Consider the following 19,564-nt stretch of genomic DNA (forward strand, 5'->3'; position numbering starts at 1 on the left):
TTTAAATTGATCCAAGCATTTGTATGATTGCATCTTAAAAATTCATGACGAAATACATTAATATTAGTCATATTAAAACAAATGATATATTTTTTTTTCAAACAACTTGAATAATTAAACTATAAAGCATATTTGGTAGAGTTGGATAAACCTTTTACAATCATAAATCACAAGTAATGAAGGGAAATATATAGAAACTTTATCCAAACATCATCTTTTGGATTTATCGGATTATTTTTAAATCATTTTAGTGTAAAATGGGTTAAATGCACTCTACTTGAACCTAGCCTTCTCTCTCCTCTTCTTATTTATCCAAACTATTTTATATTTATGAGCAAAATTTAATTACTATTTTGCTCTTGAAAGAAAACTACTCTAATAAACTATTATTCAATCATTCTCTCCTCTGTATCATCTCCTCATTCATCCACTTTTAAATAATAAAAATCTTAATTACTCAGACATAAAATATTTTCTAGATCAAATAAAATCTCTTTTTGTGCATGCTTTATTCGCATTTAGACTTATACTCAAATTAAACGAGGCTTAAATATAATCATGGCAGTACTAAATCAGTTTATAACCAAATAACATTTTAAACTACATTGTTCAACTTATAAAAATGAGATTAACTAATCAGGTTTAGAGTTAAGCTACAGAAAAGTGGAATATAATAAATATATAATTCCTATCATTATTCTCTCTATAGATTTTTCTATTACGACGAAAGGAAAGGCGAAAACATCCTTAAAAAATAAAATAAAAAATAAAAAATAAAAAGGCGAAAATATCCAATAGAATTATTTTAAAGCGACTCACAGTGAGAGAGACGAAAGAGAAATAATTCAAAGTACAAAAAAGTCGGCAAGTGCGTGTATCTAGATTCCAGTACCTTTCCTCGTCTGCGAAATCGTCCAATTTTCTTCGATTTGGACCCCAAGAAACTCGAATCTTCTCCTTCCTCGTCCTAAAATTTCTCCAATTAGGGTTTATAAATCGACGAGAACAGTAAAGAGGAACTGGGTTTTTGTTGCGCTTCTTGCCTTGTCGTCCGATTCGAGAGCTTTTTGGCTGGGATTTGAAGGCGTAGATGGACGGAAGTGCGCAGGATTCATCGAACGGGGAGGTTGCCGTGGATGCGAGGAAGGAGAGGTCGGCGGATCAGTGTAGCTCGTCGAGCGGCGGGTATCGCCTCTTCGATCGGCAACGACCGATTCATCAGATCATTGGGGGTGGAAAAGGTGAATTGTCAATCTTTTTTCTTGATTGGTTGTTTTAATCCGTTGTTTTGTTTCTATAAAGTTTCGAATTTAAGTAGAAATTGGAAGAAGAGACGCTTATCATTGTAAATTTTTTTGTTGTCTTCTAACTTCGATATAGAATTAGCTGGAACTTAGTTTTGGTTGCTGGATTACAACAAAGATCGACCAAATAGTGTGGAGTAAAAGTGATTTATCTCCCTAAGGTGTCAGAGAGATATGAACGCCAAGAAATCTATGTACAGCAGCGATATGAAAGATACGGTGATATCTTCCAGACTGAGAGGGGAATACCTTATAAATGAAGCTTAGTTGTGGAAACGATTCATATCCATAAACCCAAGTAGTTGGGATTTTATGAGGAAATTCTTAGATTATATTGTGAAATTCTTCCGCTGTCTACACATCGTGTCATATAGTAAGTAGGCAAAGTGACTTAAGTGTAATATCTGGTCCTATTGTACCTTATAGCTGCATACTTCAACTGAGTGAAACATCAGCTTGAATTGCATGCCCATGCTCCAAGTAACACTATATTATGCATGGCCCACATTTCGACGAAACTTCCAGCTACTAGCTGATGACATGAACTAAAGTGGTTCACCTAATTATGGCACCTATATTTCACTCTGTCTGAATCCATGTAAATTATGCTTCTCATGAACTATTATTAAAGGAATTCACTATAGAAGAATCAGAACCAGCTGTTCCCTAAATGTATGTTTTTATCTTCTGTATAACAATTAGTGACCGTTTCTTTGGGCATCTGTATTCGTTCCAGCACTTGATCCAGATTCTTATCTTTTTCAGCTGTCCACCTTACTCTTTTTCGGTCTAGGTCCATTAACTTAATTTATTCTCTCAAAGTGACATTTTTGCACTTTCACATAGCAGTTTATTGGCATCTAGTCCCCCCACCCCAAATAAAACTACTTTTGAAGAATCCTTCAAATCCAGCTTTCTTCACATTCTCTATGACTTCTTTTTTTTTTTAACTTTATCACAATTCTATGGGCATCTTATATTCTCTGTAATATTTCTGTAATGTTTCATTATAAGTTCTTTGCCAAAAGGCCATTCCTACTCTTTAAGCAGTAATTTGCCTTTTCATGGATGTAGTGTTGCTGTGTTGACAAACTTAACTTCTCAGAAATGCTATAGAAACTATGACAATCAGATTGGTTGACCTAGCCAAATGATTGAATGACCAATTGCCTTTCTTTCTTCTTTCTTGGATGTCCCAATTACAGTATCTCTTGCTATATCAGTCAACAAATTCTTAGTAAATCTCTAAGATAAATTATGTATTTATGTACGTATAGTGAAGGGCACAAACAAAGGTATGGATGACACAATTGAGTTTGATGGGGTTGATGCTCGATACTTAATAAGCTTGGCAAGTTATCTTCTATTGAGTGCATCTTTTGGACATCCAATCTGAAAAATGATAGGTAAGAACTTGAAGTTATATTGATTTATGATTTCTGATAAGAACTTAAACTGGATACAAAAGAAAGGGGTTGCTTGCTTTGAGACTAACTGTTTCAGCAAGGCATTTCAAAATTTAAATGTGTTGTCAAGGAGAGCCTGAAGCAGGAATTCTTCATAGAGAACCTAAACTATTAGTACCTGAGCTTTCTTCTTACTGTAAGAATTATGTGGTGGATGGCTTGACACAAATTTTCTGTTGCATGGTTTCATGCAGATGTGGTTGACCTTTGCCATCCATTCTAAGTCCAATGGATTGGGGGTGGTCACCCCACCACCTAGGACGCAAAAGCGGTATAGTATTTTGATATATAAAAAATAAAAAATAATTATATATGATATATAATATATTATAATATAGCTAAAAATTAACAGTAAGATTACAAGTAGCTAAAAATTTAGAATCATAACAAATCTTTTTTCTCCTTGAGATTCTAAAAAACTAGAAAATTAAAAATCTCACATACTATCCTTCAGTACTACTCTCAAATGCCAGCCTATCATCTATTTATAGTAGGGGCAAAATTGGAAACATAGGAAAAAAACTTGAAAAAGAAGGAAGAGAGCTAGAGATAGATCAACATCTTTAGTTGTTGCTGCTGGAGAGCTCGTCGACGACAAGATTGATGTCGTTAGAGAGGGAGAGAAGGCCGCAGTGGAAGAGGGACGAGGCAAAGGATGTAGATGAGCTCGTGCTCCCACTGCTGCTCGAGAGATGGATTTAGGGCAGAATAGGAGGATCGAGTGAGAGAGGAGATTAAGGAGATCAATTAAAAAAATTTTTTAAGTTAGCCAGAACTCTACCCGCATCTATCGACTTGACCCGTCTCTATTGACCCGACCCTCATCTACCAAATTAGCAGCCCCCTCTAAGCGCCAATGCAGCCTGCTCGCCTTTGGTAGGCCATATTGCTACTTTGCGGGGCAGCCGCCAAGGCAGTTACTATTACCGCTTTTCAAAACATTGAATCTCCCACATTGTCAAGTATGTTTTACTAATAGTTTCTTTAATTACTCATCAACTTAACTAACTTAGCAAATAATATGGCTTCCATCTTGTGGCTCATGTTTCTTCTTTCTTTTCCTCGTTGGTTCTTATTACCATCCCCTGAGTATATTTTCTGCTAACTGTGATTGGCCATCATTTCAGCTGCTGATGTCATGTTGTGGAAACGCCGACGTGTTTCTTGCGGTGTTGTCATGGTTGCTACTATTGCATGGCTTTTATTTGAAAGATCTGGCTTGCCATTCCTGACAATCTGTTCAGACATACTGCTTATTTTGATAGTAGTTCAGTTCATCTGGGCTAAAAGCGCTGCTTTACTAGATAAGTAAGCTGATTATATATCATCCTTTGGAGGTGTTTATTTGGTTTTTCTTATTTAAAGAAGGCACTCCCAACCATCCTGATTGTGTTTGAGCAGGCAACTTAAGCCACTACCAGAGTTGGTCTTATCTGAGGAAATGGTCAACAATGCCGCAGCTTCTTTTCGTGTTAAAGTTAATAATATGCTGATGATGGCTCATGATATTACCATTGGAAAGGACTTCAGGCTCTTTTTTCAGGTAAGAAATTTTCAAACTGTCAATATGTACAAACAGAAACAAAATGCTGCTCTCCCTTCTGCCCACCAAGTTTCAAGACTAGTCTTTGTTCTCCTGAACAGGTGGTGATCTGTCTTTGGTTCTTGTCTGTTATTGGCAGCTTCTTTTCATTCTTCACTCTTGCTTATATAGGTATGTTCTTCACTCAAATGTCAGCACTTTCCTATACTTCTGTTTTAGGCATGTCAAAATTGTGGGAGTAGTGAATATTTATAGTCAACCTTCTTTGTTGTTATATCTGTTTAAGATCCCTCCATGATTGACGTCTATATACCCTGTTAGTCAGTTGTATTCTGCAGTTGCTCTTAATTTATATATTCTGCTTCTGCATTCAAATAGCACATATGTTTATATCTACCGGCTGTATGCCATGTCACCATTTATTAGTAGGGCTGCTGGTTTGTAGTGGGATCTGCTTATAATGTAAGTGAAACTATGAACCCAAGGTTATTTGCAGGTGATGGTGATATTTTTCATTGTGGTCCTTCATGGACAGAAGTTGCTAAGATTATTGCCTACTGTAAACTGATCACTTTATGAATTGTACTGCATCGTGTGCAATTTGTTAGTTTAGTGCCAGAGATGAATGGACATTGGTTTATAGCAGGATTTTTGCATGCATTATCCTTCAGAATTTGCTCAGTGGGATTTAATTTTATTTCATTTGAATAACATGTTGATTGTATGGTCTTATTTTTGGCATGTAATTGCTTCAACGCTTTGTGGAAAGACCATACAATAAATTGCACTTTGCTGATCTTACATATGGGTGGATCACAGGTACCATCATCTCAATTACGCTGCCAGCATTGTATAATAAATATGAAGAGAATGTGGATAAGTATGCTGGGTTAGTCCACCAGAATTTCTCCAAGCATTACAAGGTAGTGGATGAAAATGTGATCAGCAGACTGCCGAGACGTTTCATCAAAGACAAAGATGCATAGTATATTTGCATGGGAAGTTCTACATTCTTTAAGCAAAAATCTGTGTCTTTGCTTCTTGTAAGGCAGATATTTGACTGTGCTAAACAGTGTACACTAGGGAATTCATGTACTGCTGGAGACTCCAGTTCTCATAGAGGCCATTTAGTTTTATGTTTCAAGATGCATGAGAAACAAATATAAACATAAGTCTTGTATCTTTCTATTTTTTCACCCATCCATTGGAAAGTATATCGGAGACTAAACTTTTTCTTTTATATTACGTCTTATATGTATAGATCTGGTTTTCTCAAATACAACAAACCAATCGACCCATAATATGATCTTTCCCAGTAAACCATTTTATGATGCTGCTGCTTCTATTATTGCCATCAGAGTGTAGCTCTTCACTTCAGAGTTTCTCATTCAAGTAATAAGTGCAGTTTACAGTAATGCTGCAATAATGAAAATCCCAGTTTGACTCTTCTTCATCAAATGCCCACTTATTTTTAGTAATCTCAACTTGCATCAAGTTTGATATAATTTGGAAATAACTGTTGATTCCAGTCGTTAAAGCAATTCACAGGAAGTCTCAAACCAAATATTATAAGGTTCATCTTGAAATAAAAATAAATGCACCTGCAAGCAGAGTTCACTGTGAGTTATCTTAATCACTATTAGCTAGCAACAACAATTAGCATCCCATGTAAAGTTGCCAGGATAAAAATGTACAAAACGTTTTCAGTATAACATCATTCAAAGTACTCTATAAATGAAGCAGAACTTTTCAACCAAAAGTGGGCTTCAGTGTTTAGGCAATAATAATGGACTGAACTTTTCCAATGAGCTTGAAAGTAAGTCAATCCTTACCCCCAAGTAAAAGAATGAAGATAAAATTTAAGTGATCATCATTTGACCTATTTTCAGTACTCATTATAAAAATTGAGTTAGCACTAGTCAACCATCAGTATAAAGTAGTGCACTCATACATTAGAATACCAATTAAACTATGATATTTAGCCATTTGGGTAACACTGGAATATTTTTGAGTTCTGAACAAGAATTACTTCAAATTAATAATCGAAAATCTTCTTTCCAACAAATCTATTGGCTGCAAAATCATGTCAAAGAGGCTAAGACCCTGAAGGATTCTTCATACATGATCTATGAACAACCTAAAATTGATTTCCTGAGTGCCTTTTGTGAAATATATGCAACAGTTGGAGTTTGTTCTGTAGCTAATAATATGAAATGACCACCTTGTGTGTGTGTGTGTATATATATATATATATATATATGCATCCTTTGAAAAATACTTGAATAGACATGGTCTCAAAATTACCCAAGTAGGCATGGTCAGAAAATGCTTAGAATTTCAATGAAAACACTAAAGTATTAAGCACTTTCAGGATGTTTAAGAGGTAGAGAACAGTTTTCACTTTTCACATGAGGTAGAAGTTTTAAATATGTCAATCTTTTAATTCTTTCCAAATTAAAATACATATTATGACATAAGCTCTAAATTTAGTCATTCTCATTGTCTTGGATCATGATAGAAGTTTTTAGCAATCAAAAGATATCCAAAATTCCTAATAAGAAACAGGAAAAAAAACATTGTTAATGAACTTGATCTATCTTCATAAGGATTATGACAACTAAATATAATCATAGCCCTCTATATCTGTGTATCCAGGAAGTAACCTATGGTCACACAAAACTAAGCCATATACATCATTATTTTTTCTATGCATTTCCAATGTATTCCAATGCACAAGGCTCGCAATGTGGGGGTCTAGGGAGTGAAGATATATGCAGCCTTACTCTTATCACTGAACTCTTTTCTATGACTTGAAATCATGACCACTTGGATGTCTCTTTTTGCTAAACATGATTCAACATGTATTCATGAAGAATCTTACGAGTGTCTCCACATTGACTCAGCTTGTGTAATAAAGAATTTGTGCATCATAAATGACATTGAAATAGTGATATTCATATTAAAGACATCACTAGACATTTAAGAAAGCTAAATAAACGTAAACAAGGCCCTATAACTTCTAAGAAACAAGGGTAGAGTGGAAAAAGGAACACGCACTAAACAAAGTTTATGGTGTGAACAATTGCATGACTGGATAATACGGTACCAAATTTTGTATGAGAATTCAACACTGGATAAAGCAATAAATAAAGTGATGCATACCTCCTTAAAGTCATTTGAGAAATCCTTTACTGTAGATATAGCTATTCTGGATGCTTCTTTAAAAGGATATCTGCATAAAAAAATGGAAGTAAAGCATAAATCCAGAGAAATTAACAAAATACCATGAGTGAGTTCAAGTTAGTTACTGAAGCCAATAAATACCCAAAAACACCACATGATATTGCTGGAAAAGCAATATACTGTATGTTGTTCTCTTTAGCAAGCTGCAAGCAATTTCTGCAATTGAAATAGGTAGACTTCTTGAGGATAGTTTAGTGACAATTTAAAAGTGAATATATGAGACAGGTCACCTGTAAGCATTCCTCAAGGAAGCCTCAGGATTCTTATCTGTATCATAAATGGGTCCAACAGTGTGTATTACATGAGAAACAGGAAGCTGAAAAGCTCTGGACATGTTTCAACAAGAAGATATTTTTATCATTAGTTCATCATAGTGAATGTAACAACTTAATCATCATCCAGTATATATACTAACGGAGTAATCCTGGCTTCTCCAGTAGGACAACGAACTCCATGTCTAACCTCCGGGACTTTCCTACATGCCTCTACGAGTTCTGGTCCAGCAGCTCTATGTATGGCTGAGACAGGGTGTTTCAAGTCATATTAGATATTTGATGATGACATCAAGAAAGTGCAAAGCAATTACCTCCATCAACCCCTCCACCTCCTAGCATTCGCTCATTAGCAGCATTTACCTGCAAAAATAACCAATCGTGTTGTAGCCAGATTATAGAGAAGATGTAAAAAATAAAGCATGTCAAACTATAACAAGCTGTTGCTGTGAATTATCTGGTTAATTCATAATTGATGGTTTTTACTGGAATTTTGAACAGAACAGGCTCTCTTTCTCTTCACGGCCAGCATTTATCTGCAAGTCTATATATACTGCCTGAGCTATGCTCAACAATCTTAAAGAAGAAGGGGTTTAGCAGTGCTCTCACATTGTTAACACCACCTTGTCAGGCCCAGTGAAAGAGTAACATGAGTCATGGGATGAGAAGTCAACGGGCTATTAAAGTTAGAAACTATTGACTACAGCCATGCCGGTTGGCACGGATCCATGCCAACACACACTATGCGACTGTGTCTAGCATGCTTGCGTAAATGCACACAGAACAGTAACCAAGTTCTGAAACAACTATTACTACTAAAGGAAGATCTAAGAAGGGAGAAAAACCTCTCCCCTCCCTTAGCGAGGCGACCGGGTAAGAGAGGAGAGGGGAGGGGAGGAAGACGCCGACGACGACAAGGAAGAGCTCTCTAGAGGATAGGAGAGCTGCGACCGAAATCCTAGCAGAGGTAGGGCCGGCGCAAAATAATCTTTCTTCTGCCACATAGAGAACAATAAGCCTTGCCATGTCAAGATTCAGAATTCCTTCTCTAAATAACGATATCTAATCTTCTTCCTATCTGGAAAAACAAATTCTTGTAATTCAAACGGCATCTAGTAGCTACAAGAATAACATACATGCATCATCATGATCAGGAAAACTCAAGATTATAACCCAAAATTCAAGCTAGAAAACACCAATACGACAAGAAATTAGAAGAATCAAGAACTAAGAGCTCTAAATCACAAAGCAATGGGAGAAGGATGCTCCGATCTCACTCACGATCGCGTCGGTAGATCCGTTCACGGACCACTGGGTGATGTCTCCCTTCTGGAGCTTGAGCACGGTCAAAGGAGAGAGCTGGAAGCAACCCCCTGCTCCACCCGAGGAGTTCGAAACCATAGACTGCGCCGTCGCCGGGGTATTGCTCGCTCGACGGATCGCCGTTAGGATTCGCGGTAACCTGAGAGCTTCAAGAAATCGAGCGGACTTCGTTGAGAGAGAAGAAGAAGCGCGTGCCATCTTAGTCGGCTATCTACTCGAGTTTCGAGGGTAAATATCGCTTATATAGTAGCATGAAAGTGGATATTTCCTTATGGGCCCCACCATTCAGCCCAAAACTCGCACTATTATTTGAATTCGACTCTATTTTATATTTTTAATAATTTTATTATATATGAAAAATTTATAATTAGTAGCACGTTCAAAACCACCTCGTCTCCTTCATTTCTTCCTTTCTCCCTCGTCCAATCAAAACTATCCTTTCTCTCAGTATCATCCAACTCTCTTCCTCTCGTCTCGTCTTGTCTCGTCGCGTCGTCTTCCATTCCTTTCCCATTCCTTTCTCGCTCTCTTGCACCCACGATGACCATCGGATTAGAGAGAGGGGGAGGAGAAGAGAAGAGGTAGAGGTGGGTGGGGGTGGAGTGGCAAAAGAACTTCTGGGGTAGGCGGGAGAGAAGAGATTGTTTTGATTGGCTGGGATAGGGTAGAGAGAGAGAGAGAGAGAGAGAGAGAGAGAGAGAGAGAGAGAGAGATGATAACGTGGTCAAACTGGAAGAGGTGACAGATGATAAGGAGAGAGAGAGAGAGAGACTTAGATATTTTAACAGTTTAGTAGTGATACTATTCTTAAAATTTTATATTAAAATTTATTAATATCGAACTAGTAGTCTTATTCAGTCACCTACGTAACGTTTGCAAGTATGGAAAGTTGACGATACTTTCAAGCATCCAATCAGAAGGATACTGGCTATCTACTCATGATACTTAATAGATAAAATAATTTGTTTCTACGAGTGGACAGGGTATCCAAGTGGAAGAGAGCAGCTACAACCACTGCAGAGGGAAAATAATGCTAGTACATCATGACGTCTTATTCCAATGATCACATACAAATTAAAGGGAAATCATTTTAACCCTGAAATATTCAAACTTATTTTCTTGAGAAAAAGCGTTCAAACTTCTCTGTAATTAATCTATCCACCAAAAGCCGTTTACATCACCCACTTTTCTTCTATGTTAGGCTCTTGTCTTTTCTTTGCAGCTTCTTTTCAGCGTTCACTCTTGCTATATAGGTATCTATACTTCTCCTTTAGATGTGAACCGGAGTATACTCGTACATTATATGCCCCTTTAACTAACTGAACATTATCTCACTGACTTTTAGATTTCTAAACTTCTTAAATATATGAGTTGATCAACATCTATATATACCCTGTCAATCAGAGTGTTCCGTGACTTGATTAAAATTTAATTACCACTAGATTTAGATCAAATTAGAGATACATAAAAATTAATATCATACATATATATAAATTCAAACCTTATTAGCCTAAATTTGAGCGAGCCGGCTTATAATTGGACTCTCGGCTCAAAATTAGTTTCAAGCATAACTATTTTTCAGTTTAGGAAACTAGCTTTTAGTTTAGGCTGAGTCAAACCTGCTCGTTTATATTGATAGCCCAAAGTATAAAAGCTTTGGTCCTTGGTCCACATCGTAGCGGTAATTGTGGCCTAATCGATGACTGCATCTTTGATTCACAGCTAGTACCTCTTCTGAGATTTCTTAATTGGCTATAGTGAGTAGTATCCTGCACTTCATACAGATGTACAAGGAAAAGTCATTATCCTCGTTCACAGATCAAGTCAGCTTATGATAAGAGTGAAAATGCTTTAATGATATGCTGTAGGGTTACAAGGACTGCTCTCGTCTCTGCTAGGCTGCATGCCATCTTGTAGAATTAGTATCAGCCAGCATCAAAACATGAGCTGAAAAGGAACAAGCTCCTTCACCAGCAAAACAATAACACTGGAGAACAAAAACAAGATGTAGGCCTTGCTTCCCCAGTAAAACACTATATGACGTTGCTGCTTTTAACTTTGTGTTTCTCATTTAAATAATAAGTGCAGTTTACAGTACTCAGGCTGTACAAACGAAAATCCCAGTTCGACTCTGTTTCGCCAAATGACACTAATTCTATAGTAAGACGGATGTGCACAACTGCAGACTTGTAGTAACCTCAAGTTGCACCAAGTTTGATATAATTTGGAAACAACTGTTGATTCCGGTCATTAAAGCAGTTCACGGGCAGTCTCAAACCAGATATTATAAAGTTCATCCTGAAACAAAACAAAATGCACCTGCAAGCAGAGTTCATTGTGAGTTATTTTAATCACTATTAGCTAGCAACAACAATTAGGATCCGAAGTAGAATTGCCAGGATGGAAATGTACTAACATATTCAGTGTAACATCATTCCAAGTAATATATAGAGTGAAGCAGAACTTGTCAACCAAAAGTGGATCTCAGCTGCTAAGTAATAGCAAACAAATAGTGGATTTTTCCAATGACCTTGAGACTAAGGCCAATCCTCTAAATTGTGAGATAGGTTTCTGTACTTGTGTTAGGGCTACAAGGATATATCAAAAGTTAAACAATGAAGGTAAAGTTTATGTCCTTTGATAATGCTTTGACCAATTTTCAGTACTCATCATAAAGCTCCAGTCCATCATCAGTATAAAGAAGTGTAGTCGTATATTAAAATACATATTAAATAATGTTTACACTGATATTTAGCCATTTAGGTAACACTGCGATATTTTTGAGTTCTGAACAAGAATTAATCTGAATTGTTAATCGAACATCTTTTTGCAAACAAACCTACTGGCCACAAAATCATATCAAAAAGACTTAAGGACCAGGAGGATTCTTCATACATCAGTCTATTTAACTTACCTGGAACTGATTTTCCTGAATGCCTTCTGTAAAATATTAGCAACAGTCGAAGATTGTTCTATAGCGAATAATATGAACTCAGACCACTTTGTATCTTCAAAAGAAGATTTGCATATATATATATATATATGTGTGTGTGTGTGTGTGTGTGTACGCACACACACACACACACACAGGGTTATAGACCAAAGCAGGCATTCTTAAAAAAATATTTACATGAATAGACATGGCCTGAAAAGCTTAGAATTTCACTAAAAACATTGAAAGTATTCATCCCTCCTCCCTCTTCCACCTTACATCTTTCATCTCTTCACCCCCGCACCTCACCTCAACTAGCCAGTATTAAGAACCTCACTAGAGAATTTCTCCAGAGAAGACTATAAGGTGGAGTTGAGATCGTGCGGTGGTGGTGGTCTCTAGCAAGGTTCCCGGTGCTCACGAGTTGAAATGGGCAGGAAAAAGAAGGAAAGGTAGATGCCAAAAATAAGAAATGATAAAAATGAGTTTAATATAGTCTTAATAAGATGATGAGGTGGCTCATGAGGGGTGTTTTTAGTATTTAAAGTTCTCAATATTGAAAGAAATAGAATATTCTATAATTTCTATTTCATTTATTGTTATTGGGTTAAATTTAGCTCAGCAAGGTAGGGTGTAAACAATAATTAAAGAAAAATGTAAAGTGTTTTCGAATTTTGATCAATTTCAAAAAGAAATTAAGCATTTTCTAGATGTCTAAGAGGTTAAAAAAAGTTGTTTCGTGATGTATAACTTTAAATATGCTGATATTTTAATTCTTTTTATATTAAAAATCTTAAGGTTAAGCGCGACATCTATTCTAATAAATTTCCCAGTTGTCCCTATTCAAGTAAATAGATTGTAATGCACATATGCCTTCTTTGGTCAATAGGCCTGTACACACACATTTATGTACACATACAAATGTACATACGATGCATGTATATATTTTTTGTATCAAACCACCAACAACATTAATAGAAAGTAACTGACTAAATAACAAGATATAGGATAAATGACATTTATTTTTATGACACAATGACATAAGCTCTAAATTTAGGCCTTATCATTGTCTTGGATCATGATTGAAGTTTTTAGCAATCAAAGTGTATCCTAATCAAAACATTTTTAATGAACTTGGTCTATCTTAATAGGGATTACCAAAACCTAATATATTCATAGCATTCTATACCTGTGTATCGAAGAAATAACCTATGGTCAGAAAAAAACTAAGCCAAATACATAATTTCTTTGTGTACGCATTCCAATGCACAAGGTTTGCAATGTGTGGGTTTGGGGAGAGAAGATATATGCAGCCTTACTCTTATCATTGAACTCTTTTCTATGACTTGAAATCATTACCGCTTCGATGTCTCTTTTTGCTAAACAACATGACTCAACATGTGTTCATGTCCTGTGAGTATGTTCACATGGAATCAGCTTGTGTAATAAAGAATCTGTGTATCATAGATGACAATGAAATAGTAATATTCATATCATAGACATCACTAGACATTTAAGAAAGCTAACTAAATGTAAAAGATGGCCCTATATCTTCTAAGAGCAAAAGGGTAGAGTGGAAAAAGGAACATGCAGTAAACAAAGTTTATGGTATGAACAAATGCATGACTAGATTATAAGTATGAGAATTCAATACTGGATAAAGCAATAAACAAAGTGATACATACCTCCTTTAAGTCATTTGAGAAATCCTTTACTGTAGATATAGCTATTCTGGATGCTTCTTTAAAAGGATATCTGTGTAAAAGAAATAGAAGTAAATTAAATCCAAAGAAATTAATGAAAGACCATGAGTGAGTTCAAGTTACTCAGTGAAGCCACTACATACCCAAAAACACCACATGATATTGCTGGAAAAGCAATATACTGTATGTTGTTCTCTTTAGCAAGCCGCAAGCAATTTCTGCAATTGAAATAGGTAGACTTCCTGAGGATGGTTTAGTGACAATTTAAAAGTAAACATATGAGAGACAGGTCACCTGTAAGCACTCCTCAAGGAAGCCTCAGGATTATTATCCATATTATAAATGGGTCCAACAGTGTGTATTACGTGAGAAACAGGAAGCCGAAAAGCTCTGGACATGTTTCAACAACAACAAAATTTTATTATTAGTTCATCATAATGATGTAACAACTTAATCATCATCCAGTATATATATATACTAACGGAGTAATCCTGGCTTCTCCAGTAGGACAGCGAACTCCACGTCTAACCTCCGGGACTTTCCTACATGCCTCTACGAGTTCTGGTCCGGCAAATCTATGTATGGCTGAGACAGGGTGTTTCAAGTCATCTTAGATATTTGATGATGACATCAAGAAAGTGCAAAGCAATTACCTCCATCAACGCCTCCACCTCCTAGCATTCGCTCATTAGCAGCATTTACCTGCAAAAACAACCAATGATGTTGTAGCCAGATAAAAGAGAAACGGAAAAAATAAAGCAGGCCAAACTATAACAATATGCTGCTGTCCATTATCTGGTTAATTCACAATTGACAGATTTTATTAGAATTTTGAACAGGTCAGGCCCAGTGAAAAACTCTAATATGAGATAATGTGATAAGTCAGCAGGCTATTATCTGACTGGAATCGTAAAACATATTTTGTTAATGTTAGAAGTTATTGACTAAGCCTACAGCCATGCCGGCCGGTTGGCAGAATAAAATTGTCAACACAGTGTGTGTGCCACGACATCGCATGCTTGCATAAATGCATACAGAAAAATAACTAAGTACTGCAGCAACTAGTACTACCAAAGGGAACCAGCAGCAACTACTATTCTAAAACGACAAAACCTCAATCTTCTATCGTATAAAGAACAATAAACTAAGCCATGTCAAAATTCAGAACTCGTTCTCTAAGGAATGAAATCTAATCCTGGGAAAACAAATTCGTGTACTAAATGCTTGCTTATCAGAAAAACTCAAGATAATAACCTAAAATCCAAGCTAGAAAACAACAGGACGACAACAAATTAGACGTATCGAGAACTAAAGAACCGTAAATCACAAAGAAAATCGGAGAAGGATGCTCATATCTCACTCACGATCGCGTCGGTGGATCCGTCAACGGACCACTGGGTGATATCTCCCTTCTGGAGCTTGAGCACGGCCGATTGAGAGAGCTGGAAGCAACCCCCTGCTCCGCCCCTGGAGTTCGAAACCCTAGAGTTCCGATCGGTCTCGTCCATTTGAGATGTGGTCGTTAGGGTTTTGCTCGGTAGATGGATAGCCGCTACGATCCGCGGTAGCCTGAGAGCTTCGAGAAATCGAGCGGACTTGGTTGTGAGCGAAGAGGAAGCGATTGCCATCTTTTAGCAGAAGTCGTTTGATTCGTATAAATACGAACGAGGTTTCGGAGGAGGAATCCGCTTTTCGAATCGACCAAAATCTCGCCAATTTAGCGTGCAAATGCTACTTTACTTCTCGGCCCACCTATTCGGCCCAAGGACTCTAGCTTAATGGCTCAATTTTATTAAATTTTATTAACTTAAGCACTTAATTTTTATTTTTTTATGCGATCCTGACTAAATATAATTTTTATTTTTTTTTATAATTTTTGATAAAACACAGATTGAATTTTAATATTTTTATTAGAAATAAAGTTGCAGATAATTAGATAAAATCTTAAATAACAATGTATTATAAAAAAATATACATCTATTTAAATATATTTATTATATATTTTTATTTAAGATCCACTCAGTATTATTTTAAATGCATTGAAAAAATTATCTAATTTTTTATAATTATATTTCTAATAAATATCTTACCTCTGACTTAATCAAATATAATAAAAAAAATAACAATTAAAATTGAGCAAACTACCTAAAGAAAAAGGTACACTTTTCATTTATATATGAGTTAGATGCATTGATATTGGGGCTGTCAAAATAACCGAGCCAAACTCGAGTGAAGTTATTCGTTATATAAACTCGTTAAACCTTAATCAATCTCAGCTCGAAAGTTAGCTAATTCAAGTTTGATCATAAGCTGACTAGATCAAACTCAGCTTTATAAGATTTAAAATAATATATAATATATAACATAAGAAATATGAACTTTAATCATGATTGAAAGGCTCATAATATTACTATTTTACTTTTGTTACCTTCACTATTGAATTATGTCTTTACTTCATGCCTACCTTCGGGAGAAGATTACGCTGTCCTCTTCCACCGCTCGTTGATGATGGCAACTTGATTAAATCCTGAATCAAGCTAGCTTGATCCAATTCAAGTTTGATCAAGCTCAATTTAAATTTGAATTGATTCAGATTTAAAATTACTTATTAATTAGCTCATTCAAACTCAAATCCAAAATTGGCTGGAATTAAAATTATTTTAATTAATTATATACTTAGACTCAAAATTAATTTAAATTTAAATTTGATCAGGCTCGATTAAACTCAGCTCAGGTACACCCTAATCTATACGCATTCCATATTGCTCAAACCGAAGCAAATTTCAATACAAAACTAGAGATTTAAGTCTTAATTGTATCCCTCTTTAGAGCAATTTTTTGGCCCGATCACAATCATATCTAATATGCGTTGGGTAGTGTTATGCAGAAATTGCAGGGAAAATAGGTCTTAGTCATGTTGATTCACTTTTTATGTTAGAGTAATTTAAACTAAATCTATTAGGTAAGTCCTCCATTAAGAAGCACCTATTAGTTAACCTTTAGAGTTCGTTTGGCTTCATTTCTAAAAGGCTAAGTTTGGCTCATAAATTCTGATATCCACTTCAACATATTTGGATGTTAAAACACATATTCTTTCAAACTTTAATTAGAAGAATAAAAGAGTTTTATTTAATACTACAAATATTATACCTTAAAACACATATTCTAGCCCATATGGAACTTGGAGGCAATAACCCCTTCCTACTTTGCCACAGGAAGTAGAGTGGAAGTAATATGATACCTTCAAGCATCCAATGAGAAGGAAATTGCCTATCTGCTGCTTATGTCGTTTATTAGATAAAAAATCATTTGTGCTGTACATCTCAATCATTGTTACAACGAGTGGAGAGAATCCAAGTGGATGAGAAGATGCAGTAGAACTAGAGAGAGAAATATAATGCTAGTAAATTATGACTTTCTTAATTATTCCATTGATTAAAATACATATAAAGGCAATTGCCTTTTAACCCTGAAGCATTCAAACTTCTCTGTAACTTATCTATCCACCAATTCCATTCACAATACAACCCTATAAATCTACCAATAGTAAACAACCAAATTTACTCATACATTTAGGCCTCAGCGGGTGCTAAGAAACTAAGCTACCTCAGCTTTAGACCAGGCCAAGACTTAATTCTTTCTCTCTCTTCAGATAGAGAGAGTTGCATATAACTTTGTTGACACAATATATATATATATATATAGTTTAGAACTGGCCACCCTCAAAGGTCTGGCCAAACTGCCACCCGGCCGGCGCGACGTTGTTGCTCATGACGGTCCGGCCGTCGCTGGTGGTGACCTGGAAGGAGAGGCTCTGGCCGTCGAGGTTAGCGTTGCTCTGCCAGTTGGCGCCCCAGTTGCGCGACATCGCCTGCCACCCCGACTTTGACCCCTTGATTGACACCGACCGGACGTCGCCGGCGCCGCCGACGTTGGTGATCAGCACCAGGTTGAAGTATGAGTGACCGTTGATGGTGAACCTTATCCCTCCTTTCTTCACACATGGGACCCTGTTATTAACATATACAAAAGTTACTGCATCCATTCTAAATGTAAACAATTACTGACATCAGACATTAATAAAATTTACCTGCGGAACGAGATGGGCACAATGCCGGCACGATACTGAGCTATCTGGAGGAAGGCAGGCTCCGCGAGGTCGAAGTGCGCAAGGGGAGGATTGCACCACCCACCATTGTCGTTAGGTAGCGCATAGTTCGGGGGGCAAAAATTGGTAGCCGTCACGATGATGGAGCCCGGGAGGCACCACCTCGGATCGTCGGCGCATCGCATCTCGTAGCAGGAGCCGCAGCTAGCGCCTTCATTGAACAGTGCGGTGCTCAACGCCGCCGTATTAGTCCCGTACCCCTGGCTGTAGAGGTTCCCATATCCACAAGCCCCACCTGCAACCCAAAAAAGTAGTAAGCCGTTAGATAACAGATCAATAATATATATATATGTATGTATGCCATACTTTAATGCCTTGAAAAAGAAAAAGGAACTAACCCATTGTTCCAGAGGCATCGCCGCCGCCGTAGAATGTAGCATGGGCAGTTTGCCATCCATCCCCCAAGGCTCCTGACACGAAGAAGAGGAAGAAGGAGAGGAGAAAGAAGAGAGCATTGGAGATGCACTTGGTGGTTGCCATTTTGGACGATAGACCTAGTAATTGTAGTAGTAGTAGTAGTAGTAGTAGCTAGCTAGCTAAGAAAGGGGAGAAGAGGGTGTGTGTGTGTGGTGCTTGGAGGAGTAAATGGGAGGGAGCTAGGTGGTTCTATTTATAGCAAAAGGGAGGGAACTTAAATTGCACAAAGGGACGATCGAGTCCAAAATTGTTCTCATGCTTAATTGTCCCAACAACCATAGGATTAGGGAGGGTGGGGGCCCTTCAAACTAGTTGATTCGATTACGGAATCAGAAGCACATGCAATTGTTTCGGTTGAAGTACCAAATGGGCCCTCACTCACATGCATTTCTCTCTCTCTCCCTATTTATATCTATCTATCTAATTATCAGTATGTCATTTTCTAATTGCGGCCAAGATAATGGATGACGGTGGCACCCAACATCCCTTTCAATATGAGGATATATTTAGAAAGAAAGAAAGAAATGTGTTTGTGATTTTCTAAAATGTAATAGGGGAGATGTTACTTTAAACTTACTAAAATAAATAGTGGTTTTTATTCATGTATACTCTTGTGAAATATCTTCTTCTTTTTTCCCATGAAATTTAGCCTAATGAAAAGACTTCACCTACTCTCGATTAAGGGCATATTTTCTATCTTCTTATCATCTATTAAATGGGGCCAATGCTTCAATACTCTTCTAAGAATTAAAATCATAATCTAGTGGTCGGTTATAAGCTTTCTTTTCATGCTCGATTTCAAATTAATAATTACCTCAACTCAACGGAAGGTTACAGGAGGCATCATTCTCTATTCATTCTTTTGAAGCTCTCCCTCTTAGACTTTAAATGTGATATAATGCTTTGGAAAATAGCACTTAGTACTACGAAATTGAACTCCCTCCAAATTTTTTTATTTACGTTGATATCCTTTTAAATTTCATATTTATATGTATATCTTTTATGATCTCTTTGACAACTTTAGAAGGGTATATATGTAGATATTAATTTAAAAGGCTGTATATACAAAATAAAAAGACTATTTTTAAAACTGTAATTATAATTGAGAAATAAATAATATCTGGTTGAACTAGTTATAACACTTAATTTTGTTCATATTTCTATTATATATATATATCAAACATCGGATCTCT

At 36.5% G+C, this 19,564-nt stretch overlaps 4 protein-coding genes across 5 annotated transcripts; 1 reads left to right on the top strand and 3 right to left on the bottom strand.

The window, feature by feature from the left end:
* The first annotated feature begins 831 nt into the window (after nucleotides 1-831).
* On the top strand, nucleotides 832-5,553 carry LOC140791462 (reticulon-like protein B16). The gene is made up of 5 exons (XM_073142055.1): nucleotides 832-1,241; nucleotides 3,898-4,078; nucleotides 4,172-4,313; nucleotides 4,415-4,484; nucleotides 5,133-5,553. Exons 1-5 carry the CDS (start codon nucleotides 1,091-1,093, stop codon nucleotides 5,297-5,299), a joined length of 711 nt encoding a protein of 236 aa, XP_072998156.1. The 5' UTR covers nucleotides 832-1,090; the 3' UTR covers nucleotides 5,300-5,553.
* LOC140791463 (uncharacterized) lies at nucleotides 5,530-9,358 on the bottom strand. The gene is made up of 7 exons (XM_073142057.1): nucleotides 9,110-9,358; nucleotides 8,143-8,191; nucleotides 7,972-8,074; nucleotides 7,787-7,882; nucleotides 7,638-7,712; nucleotides 7,476-7,545; nucleotides 5,530-5,914 (listed from the first exon to the last, which is right to left on the bottom strand). The coding sequence occupies exons 1-7, from the start codon at nucleotides 9,347-9,349 to the stop codon at nucleotides 5,846-5,848; spliced, it is 702 nt and encodes a 233-aa protein (XP_072998158.1). The 5' UTR covers nucleotides 9,350-9,358; the 3' UTR covers nucleotides 5,530-5,845.
* Nucleotides 9,359-10,980: 1,622 nt separating this feature from the next.
* LOC140791542 (uncharacterized) lies at nucleotides 10,981-15,485 on the bottom strand. Of its 2 annotated transcripts, XR_012109584.1 has the most exons (8): nucleotides 15,151-15,461; nucleotides 14,440-14,488; nucleotides 14,269-14,371; nucleotides 14,081-14,176; nucleotides 13,930-14,004; nucleotides 13,769-13,838; nucleotides 13,403-13,494; nucleotides 11,340-11,470 (listed from the first exon to the last, which is right to left on the bottom strand). XR_012109584.1 is itself a non-coding variant. In XM_073142166.1 (7 exons), the coding sequence occupies exons 1-7, from the start codon at nucleotides 15,412-15,414 to the stop codon at nucleotides 11,402-11,404; spliced, it is 726 nt and encodes a 241-aa protein (XP_072998267.1). In that variant the 5' UTR covers nucleotides 15,415-15,485; the 3' UTR covers nucleotides 10,981-11,401. The 2 variants fall into 2 exon arrangements, 1 of the variants encoding a protein (XP_072998267.1); XM_073142166.1 differs by lacking the exon at nucleotides 13,403-13,494 and having other exon boundaries at nucleotides 10,981-11,470; nucleotides 15,151-15,485.
* A 1,696-nt stretch (nucleotides 15,486-17,181) lies between these two features.
* LOC140791282 (expansin-A4-like) lies at nucleotides 17,182-18,560 on the bottom strand. The gene is made up of 3 exons (XM_073141769.1): nucleotides 18,293-18,560; nucleotides 17,877-18,189; nucleotides 17,182-17,796 (listed from the first exon to the last, which is right to left on the bottom strand). The coding sequence occupies exons 1-3, from the start codon at nucleotides 18,432-18,434 to the stop codon at nucleotides 17,493-17,495; spliced, it is 759 nt and encodes a 252-aa protein (XP_072997870.1). The 5' UTR covers nucleotides 18,435-18,560; the 3' UTR covers nucleotides 17,182-17,492.
* Between the last annotated feature and the right edge of the window lie 1,004 nt (nucleotides 18,561-19,564).

Source organism: Typha latifolia, chromosome 6 (assembly GCF_019914945.1).
Source record: "Typha latifolia isolate L0001 chromosome 6, TyphaL0001v2, whole genome shotgun sequence".
NCBI classification, from domain to species: Eukaryota; Viridiplantae; Streptophyta; class Magnoliopsida; order Poales; family Typhaceae; genus Typha; species Typha latifolia.